Below are 24,862 nucleotides of genomic sequence, written 5' to 3' on the forward strand. Positions count from 1 at the left end.
ATGTAACAAACCTGTACGTTGTGCATATGTATCCTAGAACTTAAAGTATAAAAAAAAAAATTGGCAGTATCGGCCAAGATGTTCCGCAGTTGCACGTGACTCACCCAGTGAAGTTCACGTTCTCTTCCCCACGCCCCCAATACCCCGCCCACCTCGCCCCGGGAAGTCGTGTTTGAATATTGAAAACAGGTGCCTGGCAAATATATGTACTTCTTGGAAAAACTAGGGCCTTGACCTGGGAGTGTACACTTTACTAATTTTCTTTAATCCTAAATTTCTTGTGGATTTTATTTTATTTTATTTTTCCCGTGGACGTGTAACATGGTGTTGCGTACCAGGTTTGGAAACAATCTCATCCATTGCTATTCTTTGGAAACTGGAATATTTGATTCGAAAGATTGATCTTAATGTTAACTTGGAACAACAGGATGGCTGGTGGCTAAGTGGGTTTGAAGATTATCCAAAACAGTTATAAGTTTTGCGCGTATTCCTTGTATTTTTCCAGTTAATGCTCATTTTCCTCTTGGGAAATTCTGAGAATTTACTCACTTCTAGATTATTCTCTGCTAAAGAGCTGGGAAGAAACAAACCAGCGGATCTCCAAAATGAAGTTTGGGATTTAACAGTTTAGGTCGTGACACTGGTAGCTGCTTACTCCGCAATAGTCACCTGGAGTAAGGGATATTAGGATTTATTTCTAAGGGGAAAATAGAAGTATGGGTAACTTTCACATTATGTGTTTGAAAGTATTTTTTAGTTTAGTTACATTTTCAGTGTTTACGGAAGACTTACACTTTCCCCATACTCCAGTTAATCTGATCCATATATTACACTCTTGCCAACGCAGATGCTTACTGTGGTGTGTTTATGTTAATGTTATGTTAATGATCTTGACTCTTCTCACAAGGGTGTGTACATTCTGGTCTGTGGAACTGTATAGGCAAGTGTTGTAAACTCATGCAGTCAGTGCTCTACTCTAGTTGGCAATACCTTTGCCCCACATAGGTCCAAGTAGAATTTTCACATCTTCCCAAATAGGAAAGGATATAGAATATTAATGTATGCTCTAGCATTTTCAACCTACTTTATTCTTTATCAAGATAATCATGTTTTCTCAGCAGCTAGTTACTCAAGGGCAGCAGCTATGTTTTACCAAACCATGGAAAATAAAGCTCAGAGAATGGCAACGTTTGCTTCCTTAAGTTGACCCTTGACAGGGAGGTTGGAAGGGTTGTGAGCAGTGTCTGGCCTACTTTTACGCTTGGGGAAGAATTACAGGCCTCTCTGCTTTCCTCCGGGCATCCAGAGTGCTGGGAGACTGGGCCTTGGGCCTCCAGCCACACCTCTGCCTACAGGTTCTGCCAGGTTGACCAGGTTGGTGCCTCTCCTCCCTGCCCCAGCTCTTCCAGCTCCTTAGCTTCCACCCCACCCCTCCCAGATTCTTACCCCTAGACGAATCACCATATTGTTCAGGGCAGGGGTACTTGGTCTGCAGAGTCAGCATGAGTGTTGATCCTCAGCATGGTGCTGGTTCCCCGTGGATGCTCCTTGGATGTATGTCTGTTGCTTCAGAGCCTTTATTGTGCTCCCTTCTTGTCCAGTCTACAGCAGGCAAAGTGGAGTTAATGAAGTCAAACCCAGATCAACAGTCTTGGGGGCCAGCTGCCTTGGTTGGACTAATTACGATCACAAATTGGGCATTCAAGTCTGTTGGAAAAAAGTGAAATTGGCTCATGGTCACTGGCAATTGTAAAATTATCCCGTACGATGTGGTTATGCTATTATAAAAGGTTTGTGGAAAAATAAGAAACAACCCAGAGGGGAGGGGCTTAGTAGTTGCCTCCACCTCCAAACACACCTCTGCTTGGGCTTGCCTTATTGTCACTACCCCAGCTCAACCAATTCTTCTGGGACTGGATTGTAACAATTAATTTCCCCACCATGTTTGACTGCTCAGAGCTCAGATGACCACAGCTACTGTAGTATACATGTAGAAAATTACATACTCTTTTGTTTAGAGAAACAAGGGTGGGTTTTTTCAAAACAGATTGTTATTAGGGAAACAAAGAAAAAGCAAACAAGTGTAAAAATGTGCTGCACAGAAGCCAAAGTTTGTTTTGTTATGGTTTATAGTTTTAAACTTTTATCCAAGTTACATTTCTCCCTTTCCAGAAACAACCACTTGTAATTCTTTGCCATTTGTGGCTTGTAGTTGATACTTCTTGATTTTTCAATTTTAAGCATTATCTGTTGACTTCCCACTGTGGAAGATGATGAGTTGGCTCTCTTTTTCCCTCCAACCCCCAACGCAAGTACAGCTTCCCTATTTTCCCATTCTTGCAGTCGGTTAAAACAGAATATTGAATAATAGTTAGATCAAAATTCACAGCTAAGCCAAGCGTAACTTTTTTTTTTTTTTTGAGACGGAGTTTCGCTCTTGTTGCCCAGGCTGGAGTGCAATGGCACAATCTTGGCTCACCGCAACCTCTGCCTCCTGGGTTCAAGCGATTCTCCTGCCTCAGCTTCCTGAGTAGCTGGGATTACAGGCATGCGCCACCACGCCTGGCTAATTTTTGTATTTTTAGTAGAGATGGGGTTTCTCCATGTTAATCAGGCTGGTCTCAAACTCGTGACCTCAGGTGATCTACTTGCCTTGGGCTCCCAAAGTGTTGGGATTACAGGTGTGACCAAGCATAACTTTTTTTTTTTTTTTTTGAGACGGAGTCTTGCTCTGTGCCCCAGGCTGGAGTGCAGTGGCGCGATCTCGGCTCACTGCAAGCTCCGCCTCCCGGGTTCACGCCGTTCTCCTGCCTCAGCCTCCCGAGTAGCTGGGACTACAGGCGCCCGCCAACACACCCGGCTAATTTTTTGTATTTTTAGTAGAGACGGGGTTTCACCGTGTTAGCCAGGATGGTCTCGATCTCCTGACCTCGTGATCCGCCCGCCTCGGCCTCCCAAAGTGCTGGGATTACAGGCTTGAGCCACCGCGCCCGGCCAAGCATAACTTTTTATTTTCCTTGGAGTTAATAATGGATTTGTTTGTTCATTTTATTTATTTTGTACTCTTCATTGATTAAACCCACAGCTCTTGGCCAGTTTTCCAAATTCTCCCAGGTATTTTGTCAATTTCGTTTTCCTCAAGAAGCTGTTCCTGAGCCTACTGGCTTGCTATAATCCAGACTGGGTGCCTTTGGTACATCGGCACACTTGTCACCCCAAGGGTTCCCTTTGTCATCATTCTGGAGATTCCCATCATTTGTCTCTTGTGTTGGATCTCCTGGTACCTGTAGCACATGTCTTCCTGTCTTGGTTGACTTCCTTCTTTTGGCAGAGCCCATCCTAAAGGAGCTTCCTGGAATAGGATGCCTAGAGGTCTACTTTTCTGAGACTGTGGATGCCTGAAAATATCTGTTTTCAACTGACAATTGATAGTTTGGCTGAGTGCAGATTTCTAAGATGGCAATTTTGAAGGCATTGTTCTATTGACTTCCACATTGTGGTATTGCTGTTGAGAAATTTAGAACTGTACTGATTCCTCAGCTTTTTCCTGTAATCTGTGTACAGGTTACAATTTGCTGGGTCCTCTCTGAAGTTCATAGAATTTTCTCTTGGCCTCCACAGTCCTGAAATTTCACGTCGCTGTGCCGAGGTTTGGGTCTGTTTTCATCCATTGTGTTGGGCTCTTTGAATCTGGAAACTTTCATTCTTCAGTTTGGGAAATTTTCTTAAATTATCTCATTGGTGGCCAGGCGCGGTGGCTCATGCCTATAATCCCAGCACTTTGGGAGGCCAAGGCAGGCAGATCACCTGTCAGGAGTTCGAGACCAGTCTGGACAACATGGTGAAACCCCGTCTCTGCTAAAAATACAAAAATTAGCTGGGCGTGGTGGCTCACCCCTGTAATCCCAGCTACTCAGGAGGCTGAAGCAGGAGAATCGCTTGAACCCAGGAGGCGGAGGTTGCAGTGTGCTGAGATCGAGTCACTGTACTCCAACCGGGGCAACAGATTGAGACTTTGTCTCAAAAAAAAAAAAAATCTATCTATCTATCATCTATCTATCTATCTATCTATCTATCTATCTATCTATCTATCTATCTATCTATCTATCTATCTATCTATCTATCTATCTATCTATCTATCTCATTGGTAATTTTTCCCTCTCTATTTTCTGTGTCTATGAGAAACTCATATTGTTCAGATATTGGCTGTTTTGGACTGGGCCAAAAATAAGTTTTTCATGACTGTAATCATGAATATTTAAAATCGAAATCTCTGTTTTTTTGGTTGCCTGAATATATACATATATATTTGTATGTATGTGGTTTAGGTGTCTATTTCTTTCTAGTTTTTGTTTTATAGTGTCCATGTCTTCTCCTTTCTCCCTGAGAAGCTTAATGATTTTTTGGAGCAACTTTTTTTCCTTCCTGCACAGATTCAATTTCCCAAGTGGCTTTTGTCTTCATTTGTTTAGGTTTCTTCTCTTTCTCTTTCTTTCTTTTTTTTTTTTTTTTTGAGGCGGGGTCTGGCTCTGTCGCCCAGGCTGGAGTGCAGTGGCGCAATCTCGGCTCACTGCAAGCTCCGCCTCCCGGGTTCACACCATTCTCCTGCCTCAGCCTCCCGAGTAGCTGGGACTGCAGGCGCCCGCCACTACGCCCGGCTAATTTTTTGTGTTTTTAGTAGAGACAGGGTTTCACCGTGTTAGCCAGGATGGTCTCGATCTCCTGACCTCATGATCTGCCCGCCTCGGCCTCCTAAAGTGCTGGGATTACAGGCGTGAGCCACTGCGCCCGGCCTGGTTTCTTCTCTTTAATGTTAGAAATTTTCCTTGTGTAACTAATGCCCTTGGTTATCTGCTCACACTTGAGAGGGGGATTAAAAAGCAGAAGATCTGGGGTTCAGGCAGGGTGGCTCACGCCTGTAATCCCAGCACTTTGGGAGGCCAAGGTGGGCGGATCACTTGAGGTCAGGAGTTCGAGACCAGCCTGGCCAACATGGTGAAACCCTCATCTCTACGAAAAATAAAAAAAATTAGCCAGGCATGGTGGTGGCATGTGCCTGTAATCCCAGCTACTCAGCAGGCTGAGGCAGGAGAATCACTTGAACTTGAGAGGCTGAGGTTGTAGTGAGCCGACATGGTGCCACTGCACTCCAACCTGGCGACACAGGGAGACTCTGTCTCAAAAAAAAAAAAAAAAAAATGCTGAAGATGTGGATGAGCTTGTTGACTGGGGAATTCATGGTAGGGGGAATCTGGCTGGTCTTTTTATTTGGGGAACCTCTGTGGTCATTAGCTCTTGGGCTGGTGAGAGTCCTCAGAGAAGCCTGTTCCAATCTTTTCCCCAGAGATTGACAGAGAGCCTGGTTGCCAGTAATCTGGGATTTAAGTCTCAGCATCCAGTATGCAGATGTGCATATAACCCCTCCATGCTGTTTGTGTACAGGCCCCCTGAAGGGTGAAGGAGTAGGGAGGAAACTCCAGGTTTTTTGCTGGGGTAGAGAAGGGGCAGTCACCTAACTGCTTGGGGTGGCCAAAGGGATCTGTGGGATCCAGCTTTTTCAAAAGACTTTAAAAAGTCACTAATTTTTTAGCCCACCTCTCTTTTTATAGAGGGTGCAATTGCCTTTAATTATTTAGCCTTTTGGAGATTCCATGGTGTAAATCAGACTATTTCTTGGCTTCTGCTTATTCCACCAAAATGTTTTTGCTATTGTCTCTTCACTCATTCTCTCCATCCTTGCTGATTTATACATGAAATAAAAAAATTTCTTTATTGTCATTGTCTTAGGCTTTCAGAAGGGAGAGAAAGTAGAGGTTTTTGTCCAGTCTGCTAATAGTGGCTGGAATATAATTTCTTTACCAATCTCTATCCAGAGACTGGCACCATTCAGTCATAGCAGTGTGTTGCCGTTTTCCCCTTCGTCTACCCACAGGAAACATTTTCGGATCAGGCTGGGCCGTTGAGCCCAGTTTGGACCTCAGATGCCTTCATATACAACTCTAAGTGTCCACTATCAATTGCTCATAGTTGTCATAGGGGGCAAAACCTTAGGTTGGGTGGTACATAGGTTACTGGCATAGAGCCCTTGTTCCTGTTTCTTTCTTTCTTTCTTTTCTTTCCTTTTCTTTTTTTTTTTTTTTTTTGGCGGGGGTGGAGACAGAGTCTTGCTCTGTCACCCAGGCCGGAGTGCAGTGGCATGATCTTGGCTCCTGGGTTCAAGTGATTCTCCTGCCTCAGCCTCCCGAGTAGCTGCGATTACAGGTGTGTGCCACCACACCCGGCTAATTTTTTTATTTTTAGTAGAGACAGTGTTTCACCATGTTGGCCAGGCTGGCCTCGAACTCCTGACCTCAGGTGATCTGCCTGCCTCGGCCTCCCAAGGTGCTGAGATTACAGATGTGAGCCACCGCCTGGCCTATTGTTCCTGTTTCTTGAATTCACTTTGTTTAGAATGACTCTTTCTGCCATCTTGACCTCTGAATGTTTTACCTTTCAGTGAAGTGCAGCTTCTATTAAGTCCAATATTATTTTAATCTGAAAGATGGGATTGGTGTCATTGATGGCCATGTGGCCTCAATGGAAGTTATCATTATTTCCTTCTGGAGGCCAGTTTATCACACAACTGCCTTACCAGCAGCAGCACCCTTACTTCCCTTTCCACTTGTGCCCTTCTTGGAATGTGCACCAGGTTCCTGTTTCTGGCTGGGCTGACCTACCCTGCCGTTTGTGGATGATCACAACTTTCCCAATGTCATTTTATCAGTTGAGTCATTCCTCAGGCTCCCTTAATGGGCTGTGAACTTCCAGCATGCTCTCCCAGTTGCTTTGTAACATCAACATTGTTTATGGTTACACACATGATGACGAGTCAATTTCCACAAAAGTAGGAGGAGAATTGTTCCTAAGCCATCTTATCTGTGCAGAAAAAGCAAAGCTGTATCTTCCCATGATGGCAGCTATGCATTGGCAATACAGAAAACAGGAGTGCTGGTGATTGTGACAACGGAGTGAGTGCAATAGTTACTTTATCTTTGGAGGATGACAGATGGTTAAAAAGGCTTTTTCAGCAGGTACCACTAGGCACCATTGTGAACAAAAGCTTGGCTAGTAGGGATACTGCAGAGCTCATTCCTCCCATTGTGCTTCCACAAGCATCCTTCCCTTTTCTAAACAAAGCCTTTGAAGTCATTGGAACCTCCCTTTTCCATGCAGTATAGTTTTTCTGTAATGTGCTGGGTCTTCACAGAAGTTCTTTCCTAGGGAAAGCATGGTACCAAGCAAGTACTTAATATACTGAATGAATTTTCCAGATAATTTTGGACACTTTCCAGTTAAGAAAAAATGATATTTAGGCCAAGTGTGGTGGCTCATGGCTGTAATCCCAGCACTTTGGAAGGCCGAGGCAGGTGGATCACTTGAAGTCAGGAGTTCAAGACCAGCCTGGCCAATATGGTGAAACCCCATCTTTACTAAAAATACAAAAATTAGCCAGACCTGGTGGCACGTGCCTGTAATTCCAGCTACTCGGGAGGCTGAAGCAGGAGAATCTCTTGAACTCAGGAAGCAGAGCTTGCAGTTAGCTGAGATCGCACCACCACACTCCAGCCTGGGCAACAGAGCAAGACTCCATCTCAAAAAAAAAAAAAAGATATTTGGTCATAATTACCCAAGTTGTACTCAACAATCTAAATTCTCTAAATTCTTTTTTTTTTTTTTTTTTGAGACGGAGTCTCACTCTGTTGTCCAGGCTGGAGTGCGGTGGCGCAGTCTCGGCTCACTGCAAGCTCCGCCTCCCGGATTCACGCCATTCTCCTGCCTCAGCCTCTCCGAGTAGCTGGGACTACAGGCGCCCGCCACCACGCCCGGCTAATTTTTTGTATTTTTAGTAGAGACGGGGTTTCACCGTGGTCTTGATCTCCTGACCTCGTGATCCGCCCACCTTGGCCTCCCAAAGTGCTGGGATTACAAGTGTGAGCCACCGCGCCCGGCCTAAATTCTCTAAATTCTTGATTAGACTTTCACGTCACTTTTTCTGTATATGGATTGAAATATAGAGCATTCAATTTAAATTTTCTCAAGTGTATTGTTTCTTGTATTATTCAGAAATATTCTTCACTGAAAACATTCTTGAAAGGACAATATACATTATTATCATTCTTTTCCATCCATATATTTTTTCTTAGCATAGTGTTATGATTATCTTGGTTTTTATGGCTACAAAGAATGGCTTTTGGAGGAGGGAGGGAAGTAAGTATTCATTATGTTATCTCATCAGTTTTATGTTTCTAAAGAAGGAACACTTTTGTTTGGATTTCTACAATATATACTTTTTCCTTTTGTAACTATATGTCATTTGTTTTTCAAGGTTAAAGCTTTTAACCTTGAAATGCTTACAATAGAGTATCGAAGCGACAAACTTTAACTTGTCATATACTATATGAGATATTTACAATGTGAAACTCCGTGTCAAGTATCCTACTCCTTTTATTTTTAATTTTGGTGACATTATAATGTGATTTAGTAGGAAAAACCTTTGCTTTTTCTTCTCTTATCCTGCATGGAATTCCAATGATGTCTTTTGTTGCTATTTCCTTAGAAACTCTTAATGTCCTCATATACTTCTCAATATTATGTTTCAACCACGACTTGTGGGATTTCCACACGACTGCTCCAAAAATGAAACTGGCTTTTTTTCTTACAAGAGTGATTTAAAGTTTCATTTTTCTGCCAATATGATTTAAGCATGCAACAAAGTTAGTTTTTACCATTAGGGTTATTTTTGTTTCGTAGAAGGCAGTTGATTTCTTCATTTTCCTGCTTGGGTGATAAAAATGCTTGATCCTTTAACCATGCAGGGAAACAGAAATACAATTTAACTGGGTTTGAATGCTGTCAGACATGTAAATTTAGGTATACGTGCTTTTAAATTTTTTTAAGGATTGTCAGTGTCTTTGTCACATACTTAAACCAGTTATAGAAGCATTGCATGAAATAATTCTTGTTCATAAGTTCTGGAGTCCTAGCCAGAAGACATTTTTTAGGCTCAGAGCTGTTGACACACCCTCTTGCTTCCCCCAGGCAAAAGTTTGATCTTCGGGTGCCACCAAGGTTCTCAGACACCTGGTGTGCTCCTTGGACTCTCCTTGCCATCAGTAAAAAAAAAAAATTGTCATTTTGCAGAGTTTTAGATATTCCTTGTTAGAAGATGTAAACAATACTGAAGCTTACAAAGAAGAAATTAAAAATAACTCCTAAAACCATTCCAGAGAGAATCTTTGTGAATCCCCTTCCAGTCATCTCTATTATCAGCTGTCTTTTAATAAATCTTTAGCAATGTTCTAGAAAATAATTAAGGAACATTATGTTACAACTGTTTATGTAACTCCAAATTCTACAATCTTTATTTATACACAGATAGTTACTTTATGACATTGTAATTAGTCCATGCATAATTTTCTTTGGGTAATTCTGTCATGTTAGCATACGGTGGTACTTGGAGCCACTCCCCGGTTGTTGGACACTTAGATTTTTTTTTCTTTTTTTTGTTTTAGAGACAGAGTCTTGCTCTGTTGCTTAGGCTGGAGCACAGTGGTGCCATCATCATAGCTTACTGCAGCCTCGAACTCCTGCGCTCAAATAGAAGGTTTGAGCTTCAGCCTCTGGCTTCAGCCTCCTGAGTAGCTAGGACTGCAGATGCATATGACCGCACCCAGCTCATTGAAACAAAAATTAAGTAGTGATGAGGTCTTGCTATGTTGGCCAGGTTGGTCTCGAACTCTTGGCCTCAAGTGATTCTCCCGCCTCAGCCTCCCAAAGTTCTAGGATTACAGGTGTGAGCCACCACACCTGGCTGATTTCTAGCTTCTATTCATCAGTTTTAGAAGGTCATAAAATAACTCACTAGCTATGTGAAGTTTCCATTTTTTCTCTTTTTTGACCTTTTAGAATTACAGAATCTCTGTTATGTGAGGACAAGAAGAGCCAGAGGACTTGAGGCCATGTTATGTACCCAGTTATAGGTCAGATAAAACTAGAAGAACCTGACAGGTCATTTGCAGAGCCTGTGTTCTTGTTGGTAATGTGTAGAGCCTCATTTCATCTTATTGGATGTCTATAGAAAAAGTTTCCAAGCATCAGTAACAAAACATGGAAGAGTTGTTATGTAACTGTGCAATGACATTTGACCTCAGTACCTGGTCTAGAGTTTATGAAACTTCGTGTGACCCGGGAAGGCATCTTATGTCCTCAGGAAACTCCAGCCTTCCTATCCATTGCGCCATTTCTCTACTGCTTGAGTAATCAGGGCTCAGTAAGTTGTGCAAGGCAACCAGCAATGTTAGAGAATTTTGCATTAATGTAGTTTCTTGATAAAGAACTACAGCGGAGTGAGCTCCTGTTCACATTTTCCCTTTGACATCTTTCTTTCTTTTTTTTTTTTGAGACAGAGTCTCACTTTGTCACCCTGGGTGGAGTACAGTAGCATGATCTCGGCTCACTGCAATCTCCACCTCCTGGGTTTAAGCGATTCTCATGCCTCAGCCTCCTGAATAACTGGGACTATAGGCACGTGCCACCACGCCCGGCTAATTTTTGTATTTTTAGTAGAGGTGAGCTTTTGCCACATTGGCCAGGCTGGTCTCGAACTCCTGACCTCAAGTGATCTGCCAGCTTCAGCCTCCCAAAGGGCTGGGATTACAGGCATGAGCCACTGTGCCCAGCCCCTTTGTCGTCTTTCTAGATATCATGGTCTAATGTTTAAAGCCTTGGGTGGATTTCTTTTTTCTTAACTTTTATTTTAGGTGTGGGGGTACATGTGAAGGTTTGTTACGTAGGTAAACACGAGTCACGGGGTTTTCTATACATATTGTTTCATTACCTTGCATGGATTTCTAAGTTAACTATTAACTGGAATTATTTTCCTGTGCTTCAGGTTTTGCATCTATTCAACAAACTATAATGACACATAATTAACAGTTCACTTGAGAAAGATTCATGGCCTAATGCTTGTAAAGGACTTTGAGCTTCTCTGAGAGTGTTTTATACACAGTCATGAACAAGGAGATGGCTTGTTCTATTTGGCAAAGGGCAAGTATATTATGCCCATTTTATAGATGAGAAAAAAGAGCCTCATAGAAGATAATGGCTTGCTTAGACTCACGGTAAATTTAATGTAGTGTCTGTGGAATTTTCCTTGGACTTTGTGGAATGAATGAAATCTAAAATTAATTCTGCATGAGTGTATGTGTAAGGAAGTAGGGAAAGTGGATTTATACTGTTTTAAGCAAATATAACATTTCGGAGGAGAGGCTGCCCCTTTGAAAGAGGGGAACCATGTTAGACAAATTCGCTAGAGTTCTTTTTTTTTTTTTTTTTAATCTTTCAAGCTTTTATTTAAATGCCATGATCCAGGATGGATTTTAGATCTTTTTGAAAGCAGCCACATCCATGGACTGCACATAGTCCTCAAAAGCAGTGATCTGCTCCTCCGGCGTATCTGTCCCAACTTTATCATCTTCAACTACACACTGTATTTGAAGTTTCTTAATTTTGTATCCCATTGGAACTAGTTTAGATAAGCCCCAGACTAAGCCATCTGTTTGAATGCTTCTGACGCACTCCTCTAATTTCACCATATCTGTCTCATCATCCCAAGGTTTCACATCTAGTAAGATGGAAGACTTGGCAACAAGTGCAGGTTTTTTGGCTTTCTTTGATTCATATTGTGCAAGACGTTCTTCCCTTAGCCTCTTTGCTTCTTCACTTTCCTCCTTATCATCAGATCCAAAGAGATCAATGTCATCATCATCTTTACTATCTGTAGCTCCACTTCCTGTAGTGTCTTCCACATCGGCAGGACCATACTTGCCCAAAGCTTTCTTCACTCCTGGCAGGCTGGCCTTTTCCTTTTCGTAAGACTTGATGTGATTATACCAACGTAGGGCATGACACAAGTCGGCAGGCGGTGGGCCGGACACGGCTTCAAATACTGCCACATCTGCTTGTGATGGCACATACCCCTCGATGTAGCTCTTGTCTGCCAGGTAATCGTTGAGCACCTGGAGGCCGGCGGGGCTTTTCAGGTCTCCGAAACCCATGGTGTCGGCTGTATCCGAGAGCTGGGGAGCAGCAGAAAGAGAGCGCGCAAGTTGTGGGCGCCCCGCGCTGAAGAGGGGAAAAAGGCTCGCTAGAGTTCTTAAAGAGAATTAAATAAATAAGCAGGGAAGCCAGGGATAAACTGATTTTCCAAGTGATTTTGAAAAGACCCCACACAAAGTCTGGTGAGTAAATTCAGTCAGCAAGAAGTTGGGAAAAATATTTTTGAAAATCAGGACTCAGGAGAGGGCTAAACGAAAAAAGGTTAGGCACAGTTGGACATTTCTCAGAATGTTTATCAGAATATAGATGTGGTTGAACTAGTCTAGTTATTATTTTTAAAATAAATTACACACAAGAGGGAGTATACAGTCTACATGAACCCTTTGGGACATGAAAAAGCTAAACAGTTGATCTCAAGTCTATGCAAAATGGCAGAGAAATAAAGAATGCATTTAGGGCTGGGCACAGTGGCTCTCCTGTAATCCCAGCACTTTGAGAGGCCAAGGTGGGCGGATCACTTGAGGTTGAGGAGTTCGAGACCAGCCTGGCCAACATGGTGAAACCCTGTCTCTACTAAAAATACAAAAATTAGCCAGGTGTGGTGGTGCGTGCCTGTAATCCCAGCTACTCGGGAGGCTGAGGCAGGAGAATTGCTGGAACCTGGGAGGCAGAGGTTGCAGTGAGCCCAGATTGTGCCACTGCACTCCAGCTTGGGTGACAGAGTGAGATTCCATCTCAAAAAAAAAAAAACCAAAAAAAAATTCATTTAGATAAAATGAATCGATTTGTACATGTAGATGTACATTCCAATGCTTGATTCAAGAAAGAGATTCAGATATTATAAAGTGTTAACTGAAAACATTCACTAACTTTATGACTTGGAACAAAAATTTCTAGTGTTAGCTGTTGGCACAAATAATTCATTAAATGCCAGTTTTACCCATTTTTATGTTGCTTCAGCATCTAAGATAATTTTTTCACTGCTCATTAATGTGTCTTAAAGATCTAATGGATTTAAAGAAAACAAATATATTTATCAATGGTATAGAAGATTGAGGAAAATACTTCCCATCCAACTTTTCAGTCTAGAAAGATAAATGAGGAGGCATGTGGACAGGGTGCACCCTCTTGTACTGTGGCAAACTGACCTAAATAACACAAAGGAAATCATTCATTTGCACCTTCTTTATTCCCAAGTAATAAACATCCCAAATATCTATTGGGCATATATGATGTGCCAGGCTCCATGCTAAGCTCTTTACCTAGAGTATCAGGTTTAATCCTCCAGGCAGCCCTTTGAGGTGGGGAAGATTACTTTCAGCGTTTTACAAATGAGGAGATTGAAGTTCAGGGAGGTTCTATAACACTTGGTAAGTGGTAAGTGGTGGAGCTGGAGTCCAGAACTCTGCTGAGCTCTACTCACTGAGGTATGCTCCTCTCCTCTCTCTGTCGTATTTTCCCTCCTTGTAAACAGAGCTGGGCAACCTAGAAGGAAATGTGAAGGTCTATTTCAAACAAAACCAAGCAGCTCGTTTCTCTGGATATCACCCCAAGCCCCTTACCTCTCTAGATCTTAAGATGTCTTCATAGCAGCACTGTTGAACAGAAATATTCTGTAAGCCACGTATGTAATTTAAAATTTTCTAGTAGTCACCTTAAAAAAGGAAAAAGCAACAGGTGAAATTAATTTTAATAATATATTTCATGTAAGCCGTATATTAAAATATTATAATTTAATGTAATCATATACAATTATTGAGATAGTAGAAATAAGTCGGGAGAAATACAGTACAGGACATCTTCTGTAATGCAGCAGATAGAGTGAAATGCAGTTCTACCAAACAACAAGGTTGTGATTAATGGAAAAAAATATTATTTACTGCTTAAGTTTTACATTTTAAATTCATATTTATTAAAATTAAATAAAAAATGTGGTTCGCCATTCGCACTGGCTTCATACCAAGTGCTCATTAGCTGCTGGTGGCAAGTGGTTCTCATGTTGGACAGTGCAGCTCTATACAAAAGGTACTCTTTGTCTCCTAAGGACCGGGGACTCCTGGACACTCTATCCCCATCCCTAACTCCTCTCAGCATCCATCTTATTTTCCCTGCCTGTGCCCAGAACTGCTATATATAATGTGCAGGTTATACATTACAAAATTCTGAGATGTCATTTATATTGTAGACCCAGTGGATTTGCTTATTCACTGCAACAGTTTTTAGGACGATAGAAGTAAAGTTTTTAAAAGAAGAGACACTTTTTCCTAATTTATGCAAAAAGACTTTTTTTTTTTTTTTTTTTGAGACAAGGTCTCGCTCTGTTGCCCAGGCTGGAGTGCAGTGGCACAGTATCAGCTCACTGCAGCCTCTTGACCTTCCAAGCTCAAGCGATCCTCCGTCCTCAGCCTCTCTAGTGGCTGGGACTACAGGCAGGCACCATCCCTCCTGGCTGATATATTTTTTTTTAATTTTTTAAATTAAAAAAAAAAGACAGGGTTTTGTCATGTTGCCCAAACTGGTCTTGAACCCCTAGGCTCAAGTGACCCACCTGCCTCAGCCTCCCAAAATGCTGGGATAACAGATGTGAGCTACCATGCCCGGCCACAGAGGCATTATTTTTAGCAGGGTGGGCGGTGGATTATAGCCCTTCTGTCTCTTCCTCGCATTCCGGTAGTTGGTCCCATGGCACTGTTCTGTTGTATGCTCAGCACCACTCCAGTGCTCTGCCTGTGGCAGAAAGTGTAGAAGCAGCCTCAGTCAACCTCTCCTCTCCCAGGAATACTGTCACAGAGCCATAGTCATTCTTCATGGTAGTTTACCTTGGAGTCATATGTGTGTTATTCATAATTGTATTCCCGGTGCTTCGTGCACAATAGTTGCTCGGCGTGTTTATTGATTTGAATTGTTAGCTTAGCTTTGACTCTGTATTTGGGCCTCTGCATTGTGTCCTCAGTTGTCCTTGATGATATGTGACCCAGGGCTGATTTATCCAAATGCTGACCTTGCCCTCTCTTTCATGGAGTCACAGATCACCCTTCACGTGGTACCCTTATTCTGATAATACTAATTGTCATTATTGTTATTTTTACAAATAATAGCTGCCATTGATTGATCACTTACTTTGTGTCAAGCACTGTGCTTAGCAATTTATGTAAATTATTTCATTTAATCCTCCCACAATATCTATAGGAGGTAGGTACTATTTTACAATGAGGAACCTGAGTTACTGAGAAGTTACATTACTTACCTGAGGTCATACAGCTGGTAAATGTCAAAGCTGACCTTTAGAACCAGTTCTGTCTGACTTCAAAACTCTCTCAAGTGCCCTTTTGGTATCTGGGGCCTTCCTGACAAGTGACTGTGCTGTAGTGGACTGATTATTTGTCTGCCCAGACTTTCTTCCTTTGGGCAACTACTCTGTCCCCAATTCATGTGGTTTGGGTGGAGTTGACACTACCCAGGGATGATCATGTGATTCAGCTTTTGCCAGTCCAAGCAGTTCCTCCACTTGACCAACTGATTGGCTCAGGGGTTAGCATGTGACCCAGTCTGGCTCAATGGGACTCTTCTGCCGGCATTTAGGGATTTAACCTGGAGCGATGTAACCTGGAGCTACTGGTGGTCATTTTTCCCTGCTCCATGGAGGAAGCCACAGTACAAGAGAATGAGACCGTGCAGTGAGAAGCAGCACTGCACGGTGGTGAGAGCACACTCAGCATTGTTTGAAGTGCAGGAGTCAGCTGTGCCAGGACTTCTCTATTATGTGAGCCAATATGTTCCTTTTGTTGTTGTTTGCCTAAATCTAATTATGTGCATTTGAAAGAACCCTGCTTAATACGATGCCGAGTTTTCAGAAGATGAGTATTTTTGTCTTGGATTCCCTATGCCATTGTCTGTCTGCCCTTGGTCATCCACTACTTTTGTGGCCTTCGTGCCTACTTGGTGCCTTGCAGGCCTTACATCCCTGTAGACTCTGCACCATGTTCAGCTTGCTGTGTCCCTTTTAGGTCAGTAAGCCCTGCCCTAGTGAAAGGAGGTGCCACACCCAACACCTCTTCACCAACAGCCCCCGCCCCTCCATCCTGCCCTATGGCATAGCCCACAAATGGATCTGGGTGGGAAAAGGATTTTGCCATGAGTGGAGCATTAGAGAAATCTGTTCTTCATAGGCATCGGAAAAATTACTCGTCAACCTACTCTTTGGATGCTGATCAAAGACTAGAATGCTAACCTCATTTGGCCTCTGACACCATCTGGGATCTCAGCCAGTTTAGGTGGAGGCCTTGTCTCTTATCCCCAGTTTTTTTGGCCACCAGCCTTTCTAATCAACTGTCTTTCTATGTACTCTCAAGCCTCCTATGATTTCGAACTTCCATTCTTCTGCTGGCTGCCTTCCCAAATCTTTCCGGTGGCCCTCTGAGAGCATTGTTCCACTGTGAATCGACTCTCCCACACTGCAGCCTCCTCACAGAATAACAGCATTCCCTTCCCTGTAGCTCTCTCTGCTGTAGCCTACTCCTAGCTTCCCTTTGCCCCTTCTAGGGCATCACTTTTTTGCCTTCATGCAAAACCCCTTTGTCCTTTAGGGTTCAGGCCATTCATGCAGATAGCCTCCTGGTCTCTCCTTTTGCCACCAACCTCTTTGTCGTTCTCCCTGATTGACTCACCTGGTTCATGGTCATCTCTCCCAGCTCGGCTATCTCTGCATTCATAGATACAACCAACTTTTTATGTTTGCATTAGTTGTGCAGTTGTCTTGGGGATAGTTAATGGGAGTCATTAATTATGACAGGAGTGGAAAATAAGGGTGACTTCATAAAAGAGATTACCTATGATCAGGACCTTGAAAAATGAATAGGATTTCAACAGGTGGTTAAAGAGGGAAGAGCCTTCCAGAGAGAACAACTCGAGCAGATACATGGGGATATGAAAAGGCCTGGTATATTTGCTTGCTCGAGTCCTGGGAAACAAGTGGTAGGAAAGGAAAAGGGAACTCAGATTGAATTGGACATGATTAGGCCAGGTTCGGTGGCTCACGCCTATAATCCCAGCACTTTGGGGGCCCTAGGCGGGTGGATCACCTGAGGTCAGGGGTTCAAGATCAGCCTGGTCAACATGGTAAAATCCCGTCTCTACTAAAACTACAAAAGTTAGCTGGGCATGGTGGCGCATGCCTGTAGTCCCAGCTACTCGGGAGGCTGAGGCAGGAGAATTGCTTGAACTTGGGAGGTGGAGGAGGTTGCAGTGAGCTAAGATTGTGCCACTGCACTCCAGCCTGGGCGACAGAGCAAGACTCTGTCTCAAAAAAAAAAAAAAAAAAAAAAAAGAATTGGACATGATTACATTTATTTAGGATTGAGGAATGACCCTAAGGAGTATGCAGGTGGAAGAATGCAAGAGAAAGAACAAGAAGAAGAGGGGCAGGATGATCTTGTAAATGACAAGATCAAAACTTTATTGGAGTGATTGTAAAAGGTGAGGAGGAGTAATTAAAACAGTTTAAGAAAGCTCATAATAAGACTATGGGCTTTAGAGAGAAGAGATAGTAGAAGAAGAGGTGGAAGGATTTTCAGGACAGAGTAGTTATGAGGGAGCAGGGAGGAGGGCAGAGGAATGAGACAGGACAGCTGCTGCTTAGGAGAGGGGAGAGATTGAGGCCCTGCCTGGTGATGGGAGATTTTGAAAGGGTAGGATTCCAGGAGACGACAGCTACATACTAGATATGAATCAACTTACTTAGCCTTTTTATTACCTTATGAATAAAAAGTAAGATAACTTATGTATTTCATGATAGTAAAAATGACTTACATTATGTAAGCCTCAGATGTTTCCCAAACTGTGTTCTATAAACTACAACTCTGGGAGATGTTAACGAGGTTCAGGGGAAATACAGTAAGTTCTATGATCAAATGAGGTTGGGAAGCGCTGTATTCTATATGGTTCACCTATTAAAGACTCTGAGGAATGCATACAAGGAACCAATTTGATGTTGTTTAACCCAGCTTTTCCCAAATATACTTGTCCATTCATTCATTTGTTCATTCATTCAACAAGCATGCACTAAACGCATGCTATGATAGTATGTTTTGAGTACTCTGCTGGCCACTGGTCCTAGAGTAGAATAAAGTCACCCAGTGTTCCTACATTTATGAGATTATGGTCTGATATAAGCACATGTTATCATCCCACAGCTCCTAGTGTTCTGAGGAACATGATTTGGGAAGCCTTGAGTTAAGGTATTTAATATTCCTTTTTGTGCTCTGGAATGGAATGACGTGGAGTGATTGTCTGCCTATATCTCTGCCTTTATGTCTCTATCTTACGTCAGTACCTCTGCCTCTTCACAGAATGTTTCCTAGACCTGCTGCCTTGGGCAGGGATAGAGCTGATGACAAGGAAACTTTCAGGTCTGGGAAGTTGGTGACTCACCCAAGATCACCCGGCTAGTTAGTTGCAGAACCAGGGACAGAACCCAGCTCTTCTGGCTCTAGGTTCTGGTTCTGTGCTCATTTCTTTCTTGGTAAGAAGGGACAACTTGAAATGCTTGAAAATTAAAAAAAAAAATTAAGCAGACTCAACAGACTCAGTGAGATACTGTGGCCTTTGCCAATTTAATCGACAATAGCAGGGTTGACTTAAGGATCAGCAGCACCACCACCACTACCACTATCATTGTCATCACTAACGCTGAGTAATTACTATAATCCATGTGCCATACTAAGCACTTTATGTATATTTGCTTATTTAATTCTTACAACTCTATGAAGTCATAATTATTACCCTATTTTATAAATGAGGAAGCAAGCTCAGAGAGGTAATTGTCGGTGTTTATACAACTAATAAGGAGCAGAGGAAAGCTTCCATTCTAGGCTGTTTTCAGAGTCCAGGCTGTGAACTGCATTCTGTTATCTAGTGAAATGTTTTTTCTGTTTTAGTATTTTCCTCTCAGAATCAGTTGGTCTCTTCTCCCTTCCATTTTAGCTTGCCTTGCTTCTTCATCTTTGTAAAAACCAAATCTTAGAAAGGATCTGATTTATTTATTCTATGTCAGGTAGCATTCATCCAATATTTACTTCTACTGTTTCTTGTCTTTAAAACCCATAGTCTTGTTATGAGCTTTCTGAAACCATTTTAGTTACTCCTCCTCCCCTTATGTAGTCACCCCAATAAAGTTTTGATCTTGTCATTTACAATATCATCCCACCCCTCTTCTTTTTATAATAAAGGCTGTTATTTCTCTTACATTCTTCCACTTGCATACTCCTTGGAGTCCTCCCTGAATGCTAAGTAAATACAATCATGTCCAATTCAATCTGAGTATTTAATGAATATTATGTGAAGGAACTGCTTTAGGAGCTGAGGACCCAGTGGTGAATGCACAGACCAGGTTCCTTTCCTGTGAAACTTACAACCAGTGGGGAGGGTGCACAAGAAAAACAACACATAATCAAGAAAAATGTGACACAGAGATAAGTACCATGGAAAGAATTAAAACAGGATAACATAGTGAGAAGAGCTGGCTGTCTACTTCAGACTGGGTAGTCAAAGGAAGGTCTTTTTTTGTGGAAGTGACATTTAAACTAAAATTTGAGTTATGAGAACAAACCTGCAAGAGAGAAATGGGTGGGGAGGAGGGAGAAAGAAAATGGAGTGCTCTTCCAGGTAGACAGAACATTATGTGCCAAGACCCCAGCCACGAGTTTGCAGTGTTTGAAGAATAGGAGGAAGGCTGGTGTGGTTGAATCATAGTGGGCCATTGGGGAGTGGTACTAGATGCGGTTAGAGAAGTAGGTCATATACTAGGTTAAGGAGTGTGGGTTTTAGTTTAAGTGCATTGGGTAGCCGTTGGAGGATTTTAGCAGGGCTGATGACACAGACTGATTTATGTTTTTTAATGATTGTATTTACTGATACATGGAAAAATGATTATAAGGAGATAAGAAGGAAGTAGTGAGACCCATTAGGAGGATATTCCAGTAGTCCTGACGAGGGATAATGATGGCTATATTAGTTATTGCCACAATATTTATTGTGTAACAAACAGTCCCATAAATTCAGCAGCATACAACAATTAGGATTTATTTTTGCTCATGAGTATAGGATGTCTGGGTAATTCTGCTGATCTTGTCTGGGCTTGATCTTTTTTTTTTTTTTTTTTTGAGACAGAATCTCGCTGTTTTGCCCAGGCCGGAGTGCAGTGGCGCTATCTCGGCTCACTGCAAGCTCCGCCTCCCGGATTCACGCCATTTTCCTGCCTCAGCCTCCCGAGTAGCTGGGACTACAGGCGCCCGCCACTGCGCCCAGCTAATTTTTTGTATTTTTTTAGTAGAGACGGGGTTTCACCGTGTTAGCCAGGATGGTCTCGATCTCCTGACCTCATGATCCACCCGCCTCGGCCTCCCAAAGTGCTGGGATTACAGGCGTGAGCCACCGCGCCCAGCCTGGGCTTGGTTGATCTTAATTGGGCTTGCCCATGTGTCTGTGATCCACTGTGGGTCAGGTAGGCAGCTCTGCAATATTGCCTGGGTTCTCTGATATGTTTGAGGGGCCAGCTGGCTGTCAGCTGGTATAGGGATGGTCTCAGCTGAGATGTCTGGAACAACTCTGCTCTCATCCATATGTACATGACATCCCTCTAGTAGGCTTGTTTGGGCTTACCCTCAGGCTGGACAGTTGTATTCTTATGGTGATCGCAAAGAAGCAAGAGAGGAAGTAGAAACAAACACACACGTTTTAAAGACTCAGCTTGTGTCAAGTTTGCTGCTGTCCCATTGGTCAAAGTAAGTTACATACGTATATCCATAGTCAGTGTGGGAGGGCATTGCCAAAGGACAGGGATTCAGACAGGTGTGAAAAGATACAAGGAGATATGAAAAATTGGGGCCAGTATTCCAATCAATCTATTGCACTAATGGGGGAGTAGTGAAGAATGAGAAACTTGAATAGGTTCAGAAAATATTTAGGGGTACAGTTCAAAGAACATGCTGATGAATTAGATTTGAGTATGAGAGAAAAGAATGAATCAGAGATAATGCCTAGATACTTGGCTGAGCAGCTGGGGAGATGGTGAGGCCATTTACTTGGATACTGGATGAAGAGCAAAATTTAGGGGACTATCCAGAGCTCTGTGTTAAGTGGTGGTGTGTTTGAGATACCTGCTAGATATTTAAATAAAGATGTCAGGGTTGCAGTTGGATACAGCAATCTGAGGTTCTGGAGAATGTCAAAGCTAAAGATGTAGATTTTGGAGTTGTCAACCTATGGATGGCTCAGCTGGAATTCCAGGATGCATGCCTTGGCTGGGATCTACTGAAATCCATCAGCCAGTCACCCTGAAGTCTTCTAGTCTATGCGTAACTGATAAGACTCACATTGTGCTTTGAATGTGCTTTTCTATTTCGCTAGTTTAAAATATTAGTGTCTACTTGTATAATTTGTGCTGTGAACTGAAAACTACAGGTTTCCCACTCTGCCACATACAGCCTTCTGATTTGGCAGAAATAATACTGAAAGGACACCTGCCAGGGTCTTAGTAATTCTTAGTTATAGTAATCCGAGACATTTCAGCTCAGGGTTAGCAGAAAGATCATGAAGTCAAGAAGCAGGGCTTAAATCAGATGAAGTTGGAATATCCAAAGATAATTACTTCCTGTGTGAAGCCATAGGTCTTTGGGACTGTTTCCTGTTACCTTGGGCCATTCAGCCAAATACTTGGCCTATCAGGAAGGCACATACTAGCATTTAAAAAATTTTACAAATGTGCTGTTTAAATTATATTACACAATATTACCACTAACATAAGATTTACATTTCTGTCACATACTGGAGGGTGTATCTTAAACTGAATTTCACTCAAGTTTTGCCAAAAGTGGTCTTGAGATAATATTTAACAGACACAGACCAAGGATCATATTCCTGATTTACCTATTTCTGTACTTTATTCCTATTTCTTTAGTTAACCAGATAGTAACCTATTTAGCTCAGCCCAGGTAGGAATGCCTTTACTAAGGCTTTATTTACTAAGCCGTTATGAAATGTTATATAAGAGGTAGCCTGTTGAGGAACGCTTTTGTAATTTCTGCCCAAACTGCTGTTGAAGATATTTTGTAATATCTTCCATTATCTTTTATGATCCCATAAACTAGTTTCTCTTTGGAGTTTAGTGACAGGGAAAATTTTTCTTTTGATAAGCTGGTGTGTATTTTATCATAAACATTATTATTCTGTGAAGCATTCAAAAAATTCTTTAATCCCTGATATTTTGAGAAGCTCTAAACTTGACACACAAATACACAAAATGTTTTAGATTTCTGGTTTTCAGTGTGTAGTAGAATTGAAGCATATATGAATTAGGGGAATTCAACTCTGTGGGCCAGCCAAAAAAAAAAAAAAAAAAAGACAGGAGACAGAGAGAGAGAGAGAAACAGCAATGTAAAGAGTGCAGGTGAACCTGTTCATCTTTCCACCTGATGAGCACACACCCCAGAAGGGGTGTGTACTGGAGGCGTGTGAACCTACTGCTCTCTTTGTCTGCCTGAGTCTGCAGAGGGTATCCATGAGCATCTCACAGTGCTCAGTGTGATTTGTGCTTAAAGATACATCCCTTTTTATAGAAACTGACCCCTAGGTCCATGCCAGATACTTTAGTCCCAAACCAAAAAACCCAAAATTGATTATTCTGTGGGCTGGATTGTTTGCAAAAAGGCCTGCGTCATTCCCCTCCCAGTGTCTGCTCACCTTGAGTAGTCGCCTCCCATACTGATGCTGGGCTCGTGACTTGCTTTTGCCAGTGAAACAAGAGCAAATAAATGTAAAGCATTCAGAGACACGCAGTGTGCTGTGTACTGGGTGTGTGCCCTCTCTTACTGCACTTAGGACCCTGAGGACTGTAGGAGCAAGCCCAAGTTGTCCTGTTCAAGAGGCCACATGTGCCCTGGCTGATAGCTTATAAGTGCCAGAAGTGTGAATGAGGCCATGCTAGATATCCAGGCCAGGAAAGCCCAACTGACCTGCAGAGTTATGAGAAACAATATGTTCTTATTATTTGTACACCACTAATTATGGAGTGGGTTTTGTTTTTGTTCTCAGCAAAAGCTAACTAATAGAACTTCCAGTGTTTCTGGACATTTCTGCTGATACTGTGTTGGACATATCCAGAGAGAGTGTGTCAGTCTGCAGTGTGACCTGTGTCTCCTGTGGAAGGCTCAAGGCTAATTGACTGTGTTCAGTTTTTACCCTATGTGTTGACTGAGAACCAACCCCTGCATAACTCTGTTTTCTACTTTCTGCCTTTTGGTTTCTGACTCTTCCTTTTAGTTTTAATTCTCATCTGTATATTTACATGTTGTACATGTATTGTTTCTTAAATTACTTTTATTGAGAATAAATTCAATTAACATAAAATTTGCCATTTAAATCATTTTACAGAGTAGTCCAGTGATTTTTACTATATTTATGATGTTATGCAGTCATCACCACTATCTAATTCCAGAAGATTTCTATTATCCCAGAAAGAAACCCCATACCTCCATAACAGTAACCTACTTTCTGCCTGTATGGATTTACCTACTCTAGACATTTAATGTAAAAGTAATCAGTACAACTTGTGGCCATTTCTATCTGGCTTCTTTTATCCAACATAATGTTTTCAAGGTTCATTCAAGTTGTACCATGTATCAGTATTTCATTCCTTTTTAGGGTAGAATAATATAATATTTCATTGTATGAATATACAAATTTTGTTTATCCATTCATCAGTTGGCAGACATTGGGTTGTTTTCAGTTTTTGGCTGTTGTGAGTAGTACTGCCATGAGCATTCACATACAAGTTTTTGTGTGAACGTGTTTTTAATTCTCTTGGGTATAATACCTAGGAGTGGAAATGCTGAGTCATATGAAAATTCTATGTTTAACTTTTGAGGAACTGCCAAACTATTTTTCACAGTGGCTGTACCATTTTACATTTCCAGCAGCAATGTGTGAGGGTTCTGATTTCTCCACATTCTTGCTAATACTTGTTCAGTTTTTATTTTTTGGATTATATTCATCCTAGTGTGTATGAAGTGGTATCTCGTCGTTTCAATTTGCATTTTCATAGTGACTAATGATGTTGAAAATTTTTTATGTGTTTGTTGACCATTCATATATGTTTTTGGAGAAATGTCTATTCAAATCCTTCACCCATTTAAACACTGGGTTGTCTTTTTCTTGTTTAACTTTAAGTGTTCTTTATATATTCTGGATACTAGACCCTTATCAGATACATCATTTGCAAATATGTTCTTCATTCTGTGGGAGCTTTTTGTAACCTTCTTCAATAATGTCACACAAAAATTTTTAAGTTGATGAAGTCCTACTTACCTATTTTTCTTTTCTTGCTTATGCTTTTGATGTCATATTTAAGAAACCATTGCTTAATCTAAGGTCATGAAAATTTGTACCTGTATTTTCTTCTAAGAGTTTTACAGTTTTAGTTCTTTAATTAAATCTTTGATCCATTTTGAGTTAATTTTTGCATATGCTGTGAGGTAGAGGTCCAAATTTATTTGTATCCATTTATCCCTATACCATTGTTGAAAATATTTTTCTTTCCTCATTGGATGGTCTTGACATCTTGGTCAAAAATAATTGACCACAGTTGTGTGAATTTATTTCTGGATGCTTAATTCTGTATTCTTGATCTGTATATCTATCCTTATGGAGTACTACACAGTTTTGATTGTTATGCCATTAGAGTAAATTTTAAAATTGGGAGTGTGAGTCCTCC

At 41.8% G+C, this 24,862-nt stretch overlaps 2 protein-coding genes across 3 annotated transcripts in view; one reads left to right on the top strand and one right to left on the bottom strand.

The window, feature by feature from the left end:
* Nucleotides 1–24,862, top strand: part of TEC (tec protein tyrosine kinase) — a 140,881-nt gene that overhangs the window by 583 nt on the left and 115,436 nt on the right. The gene's annotated exons all lie outside the window — the stretch shown is intronic.
* On the bottom strand, nucleotides 11,391–12,158 carry LOC116456664 (elongation factor 1-beta-like). The gene has a single exon (XM_032753781.2). The coding sequence runs from the start codon at nucleotides 12,093–12,095 to the stop codon at nucleotides 11,418–11,420; it is 678 nt and encodes a 225-aa protein (XP_032609672.1). The 5' UTR covers nucleotides 12,096–12,158; the 3' UTR covers nucleotides 11,391–11,417.

This window comes from Hylobates moloch, unplaced genomic scaffold (assembly GCF_009828535.3).
Source record: "Hylobates moloch isolate HMO894 unplaced genomic scaffold, HMol_V3 SCAFFOLD_17, whole genome shotgun sequence".
NCBI lineage: Eukaryota > Metazoa > Chordata > Mammalia > Primates > Hylobatidae > Hylobates > Hylobates moloch.

What these genes read in the sequence shown, in the direction of transcription:
- LOC116456664 (XM_032753781.2), bottom strand. Translation starts at nt 12,095, where the DNA reads ATGGGTTTCGGAGACCTGAAAAGCCCCGCCGGCCTCCAGGTGCTCAAC.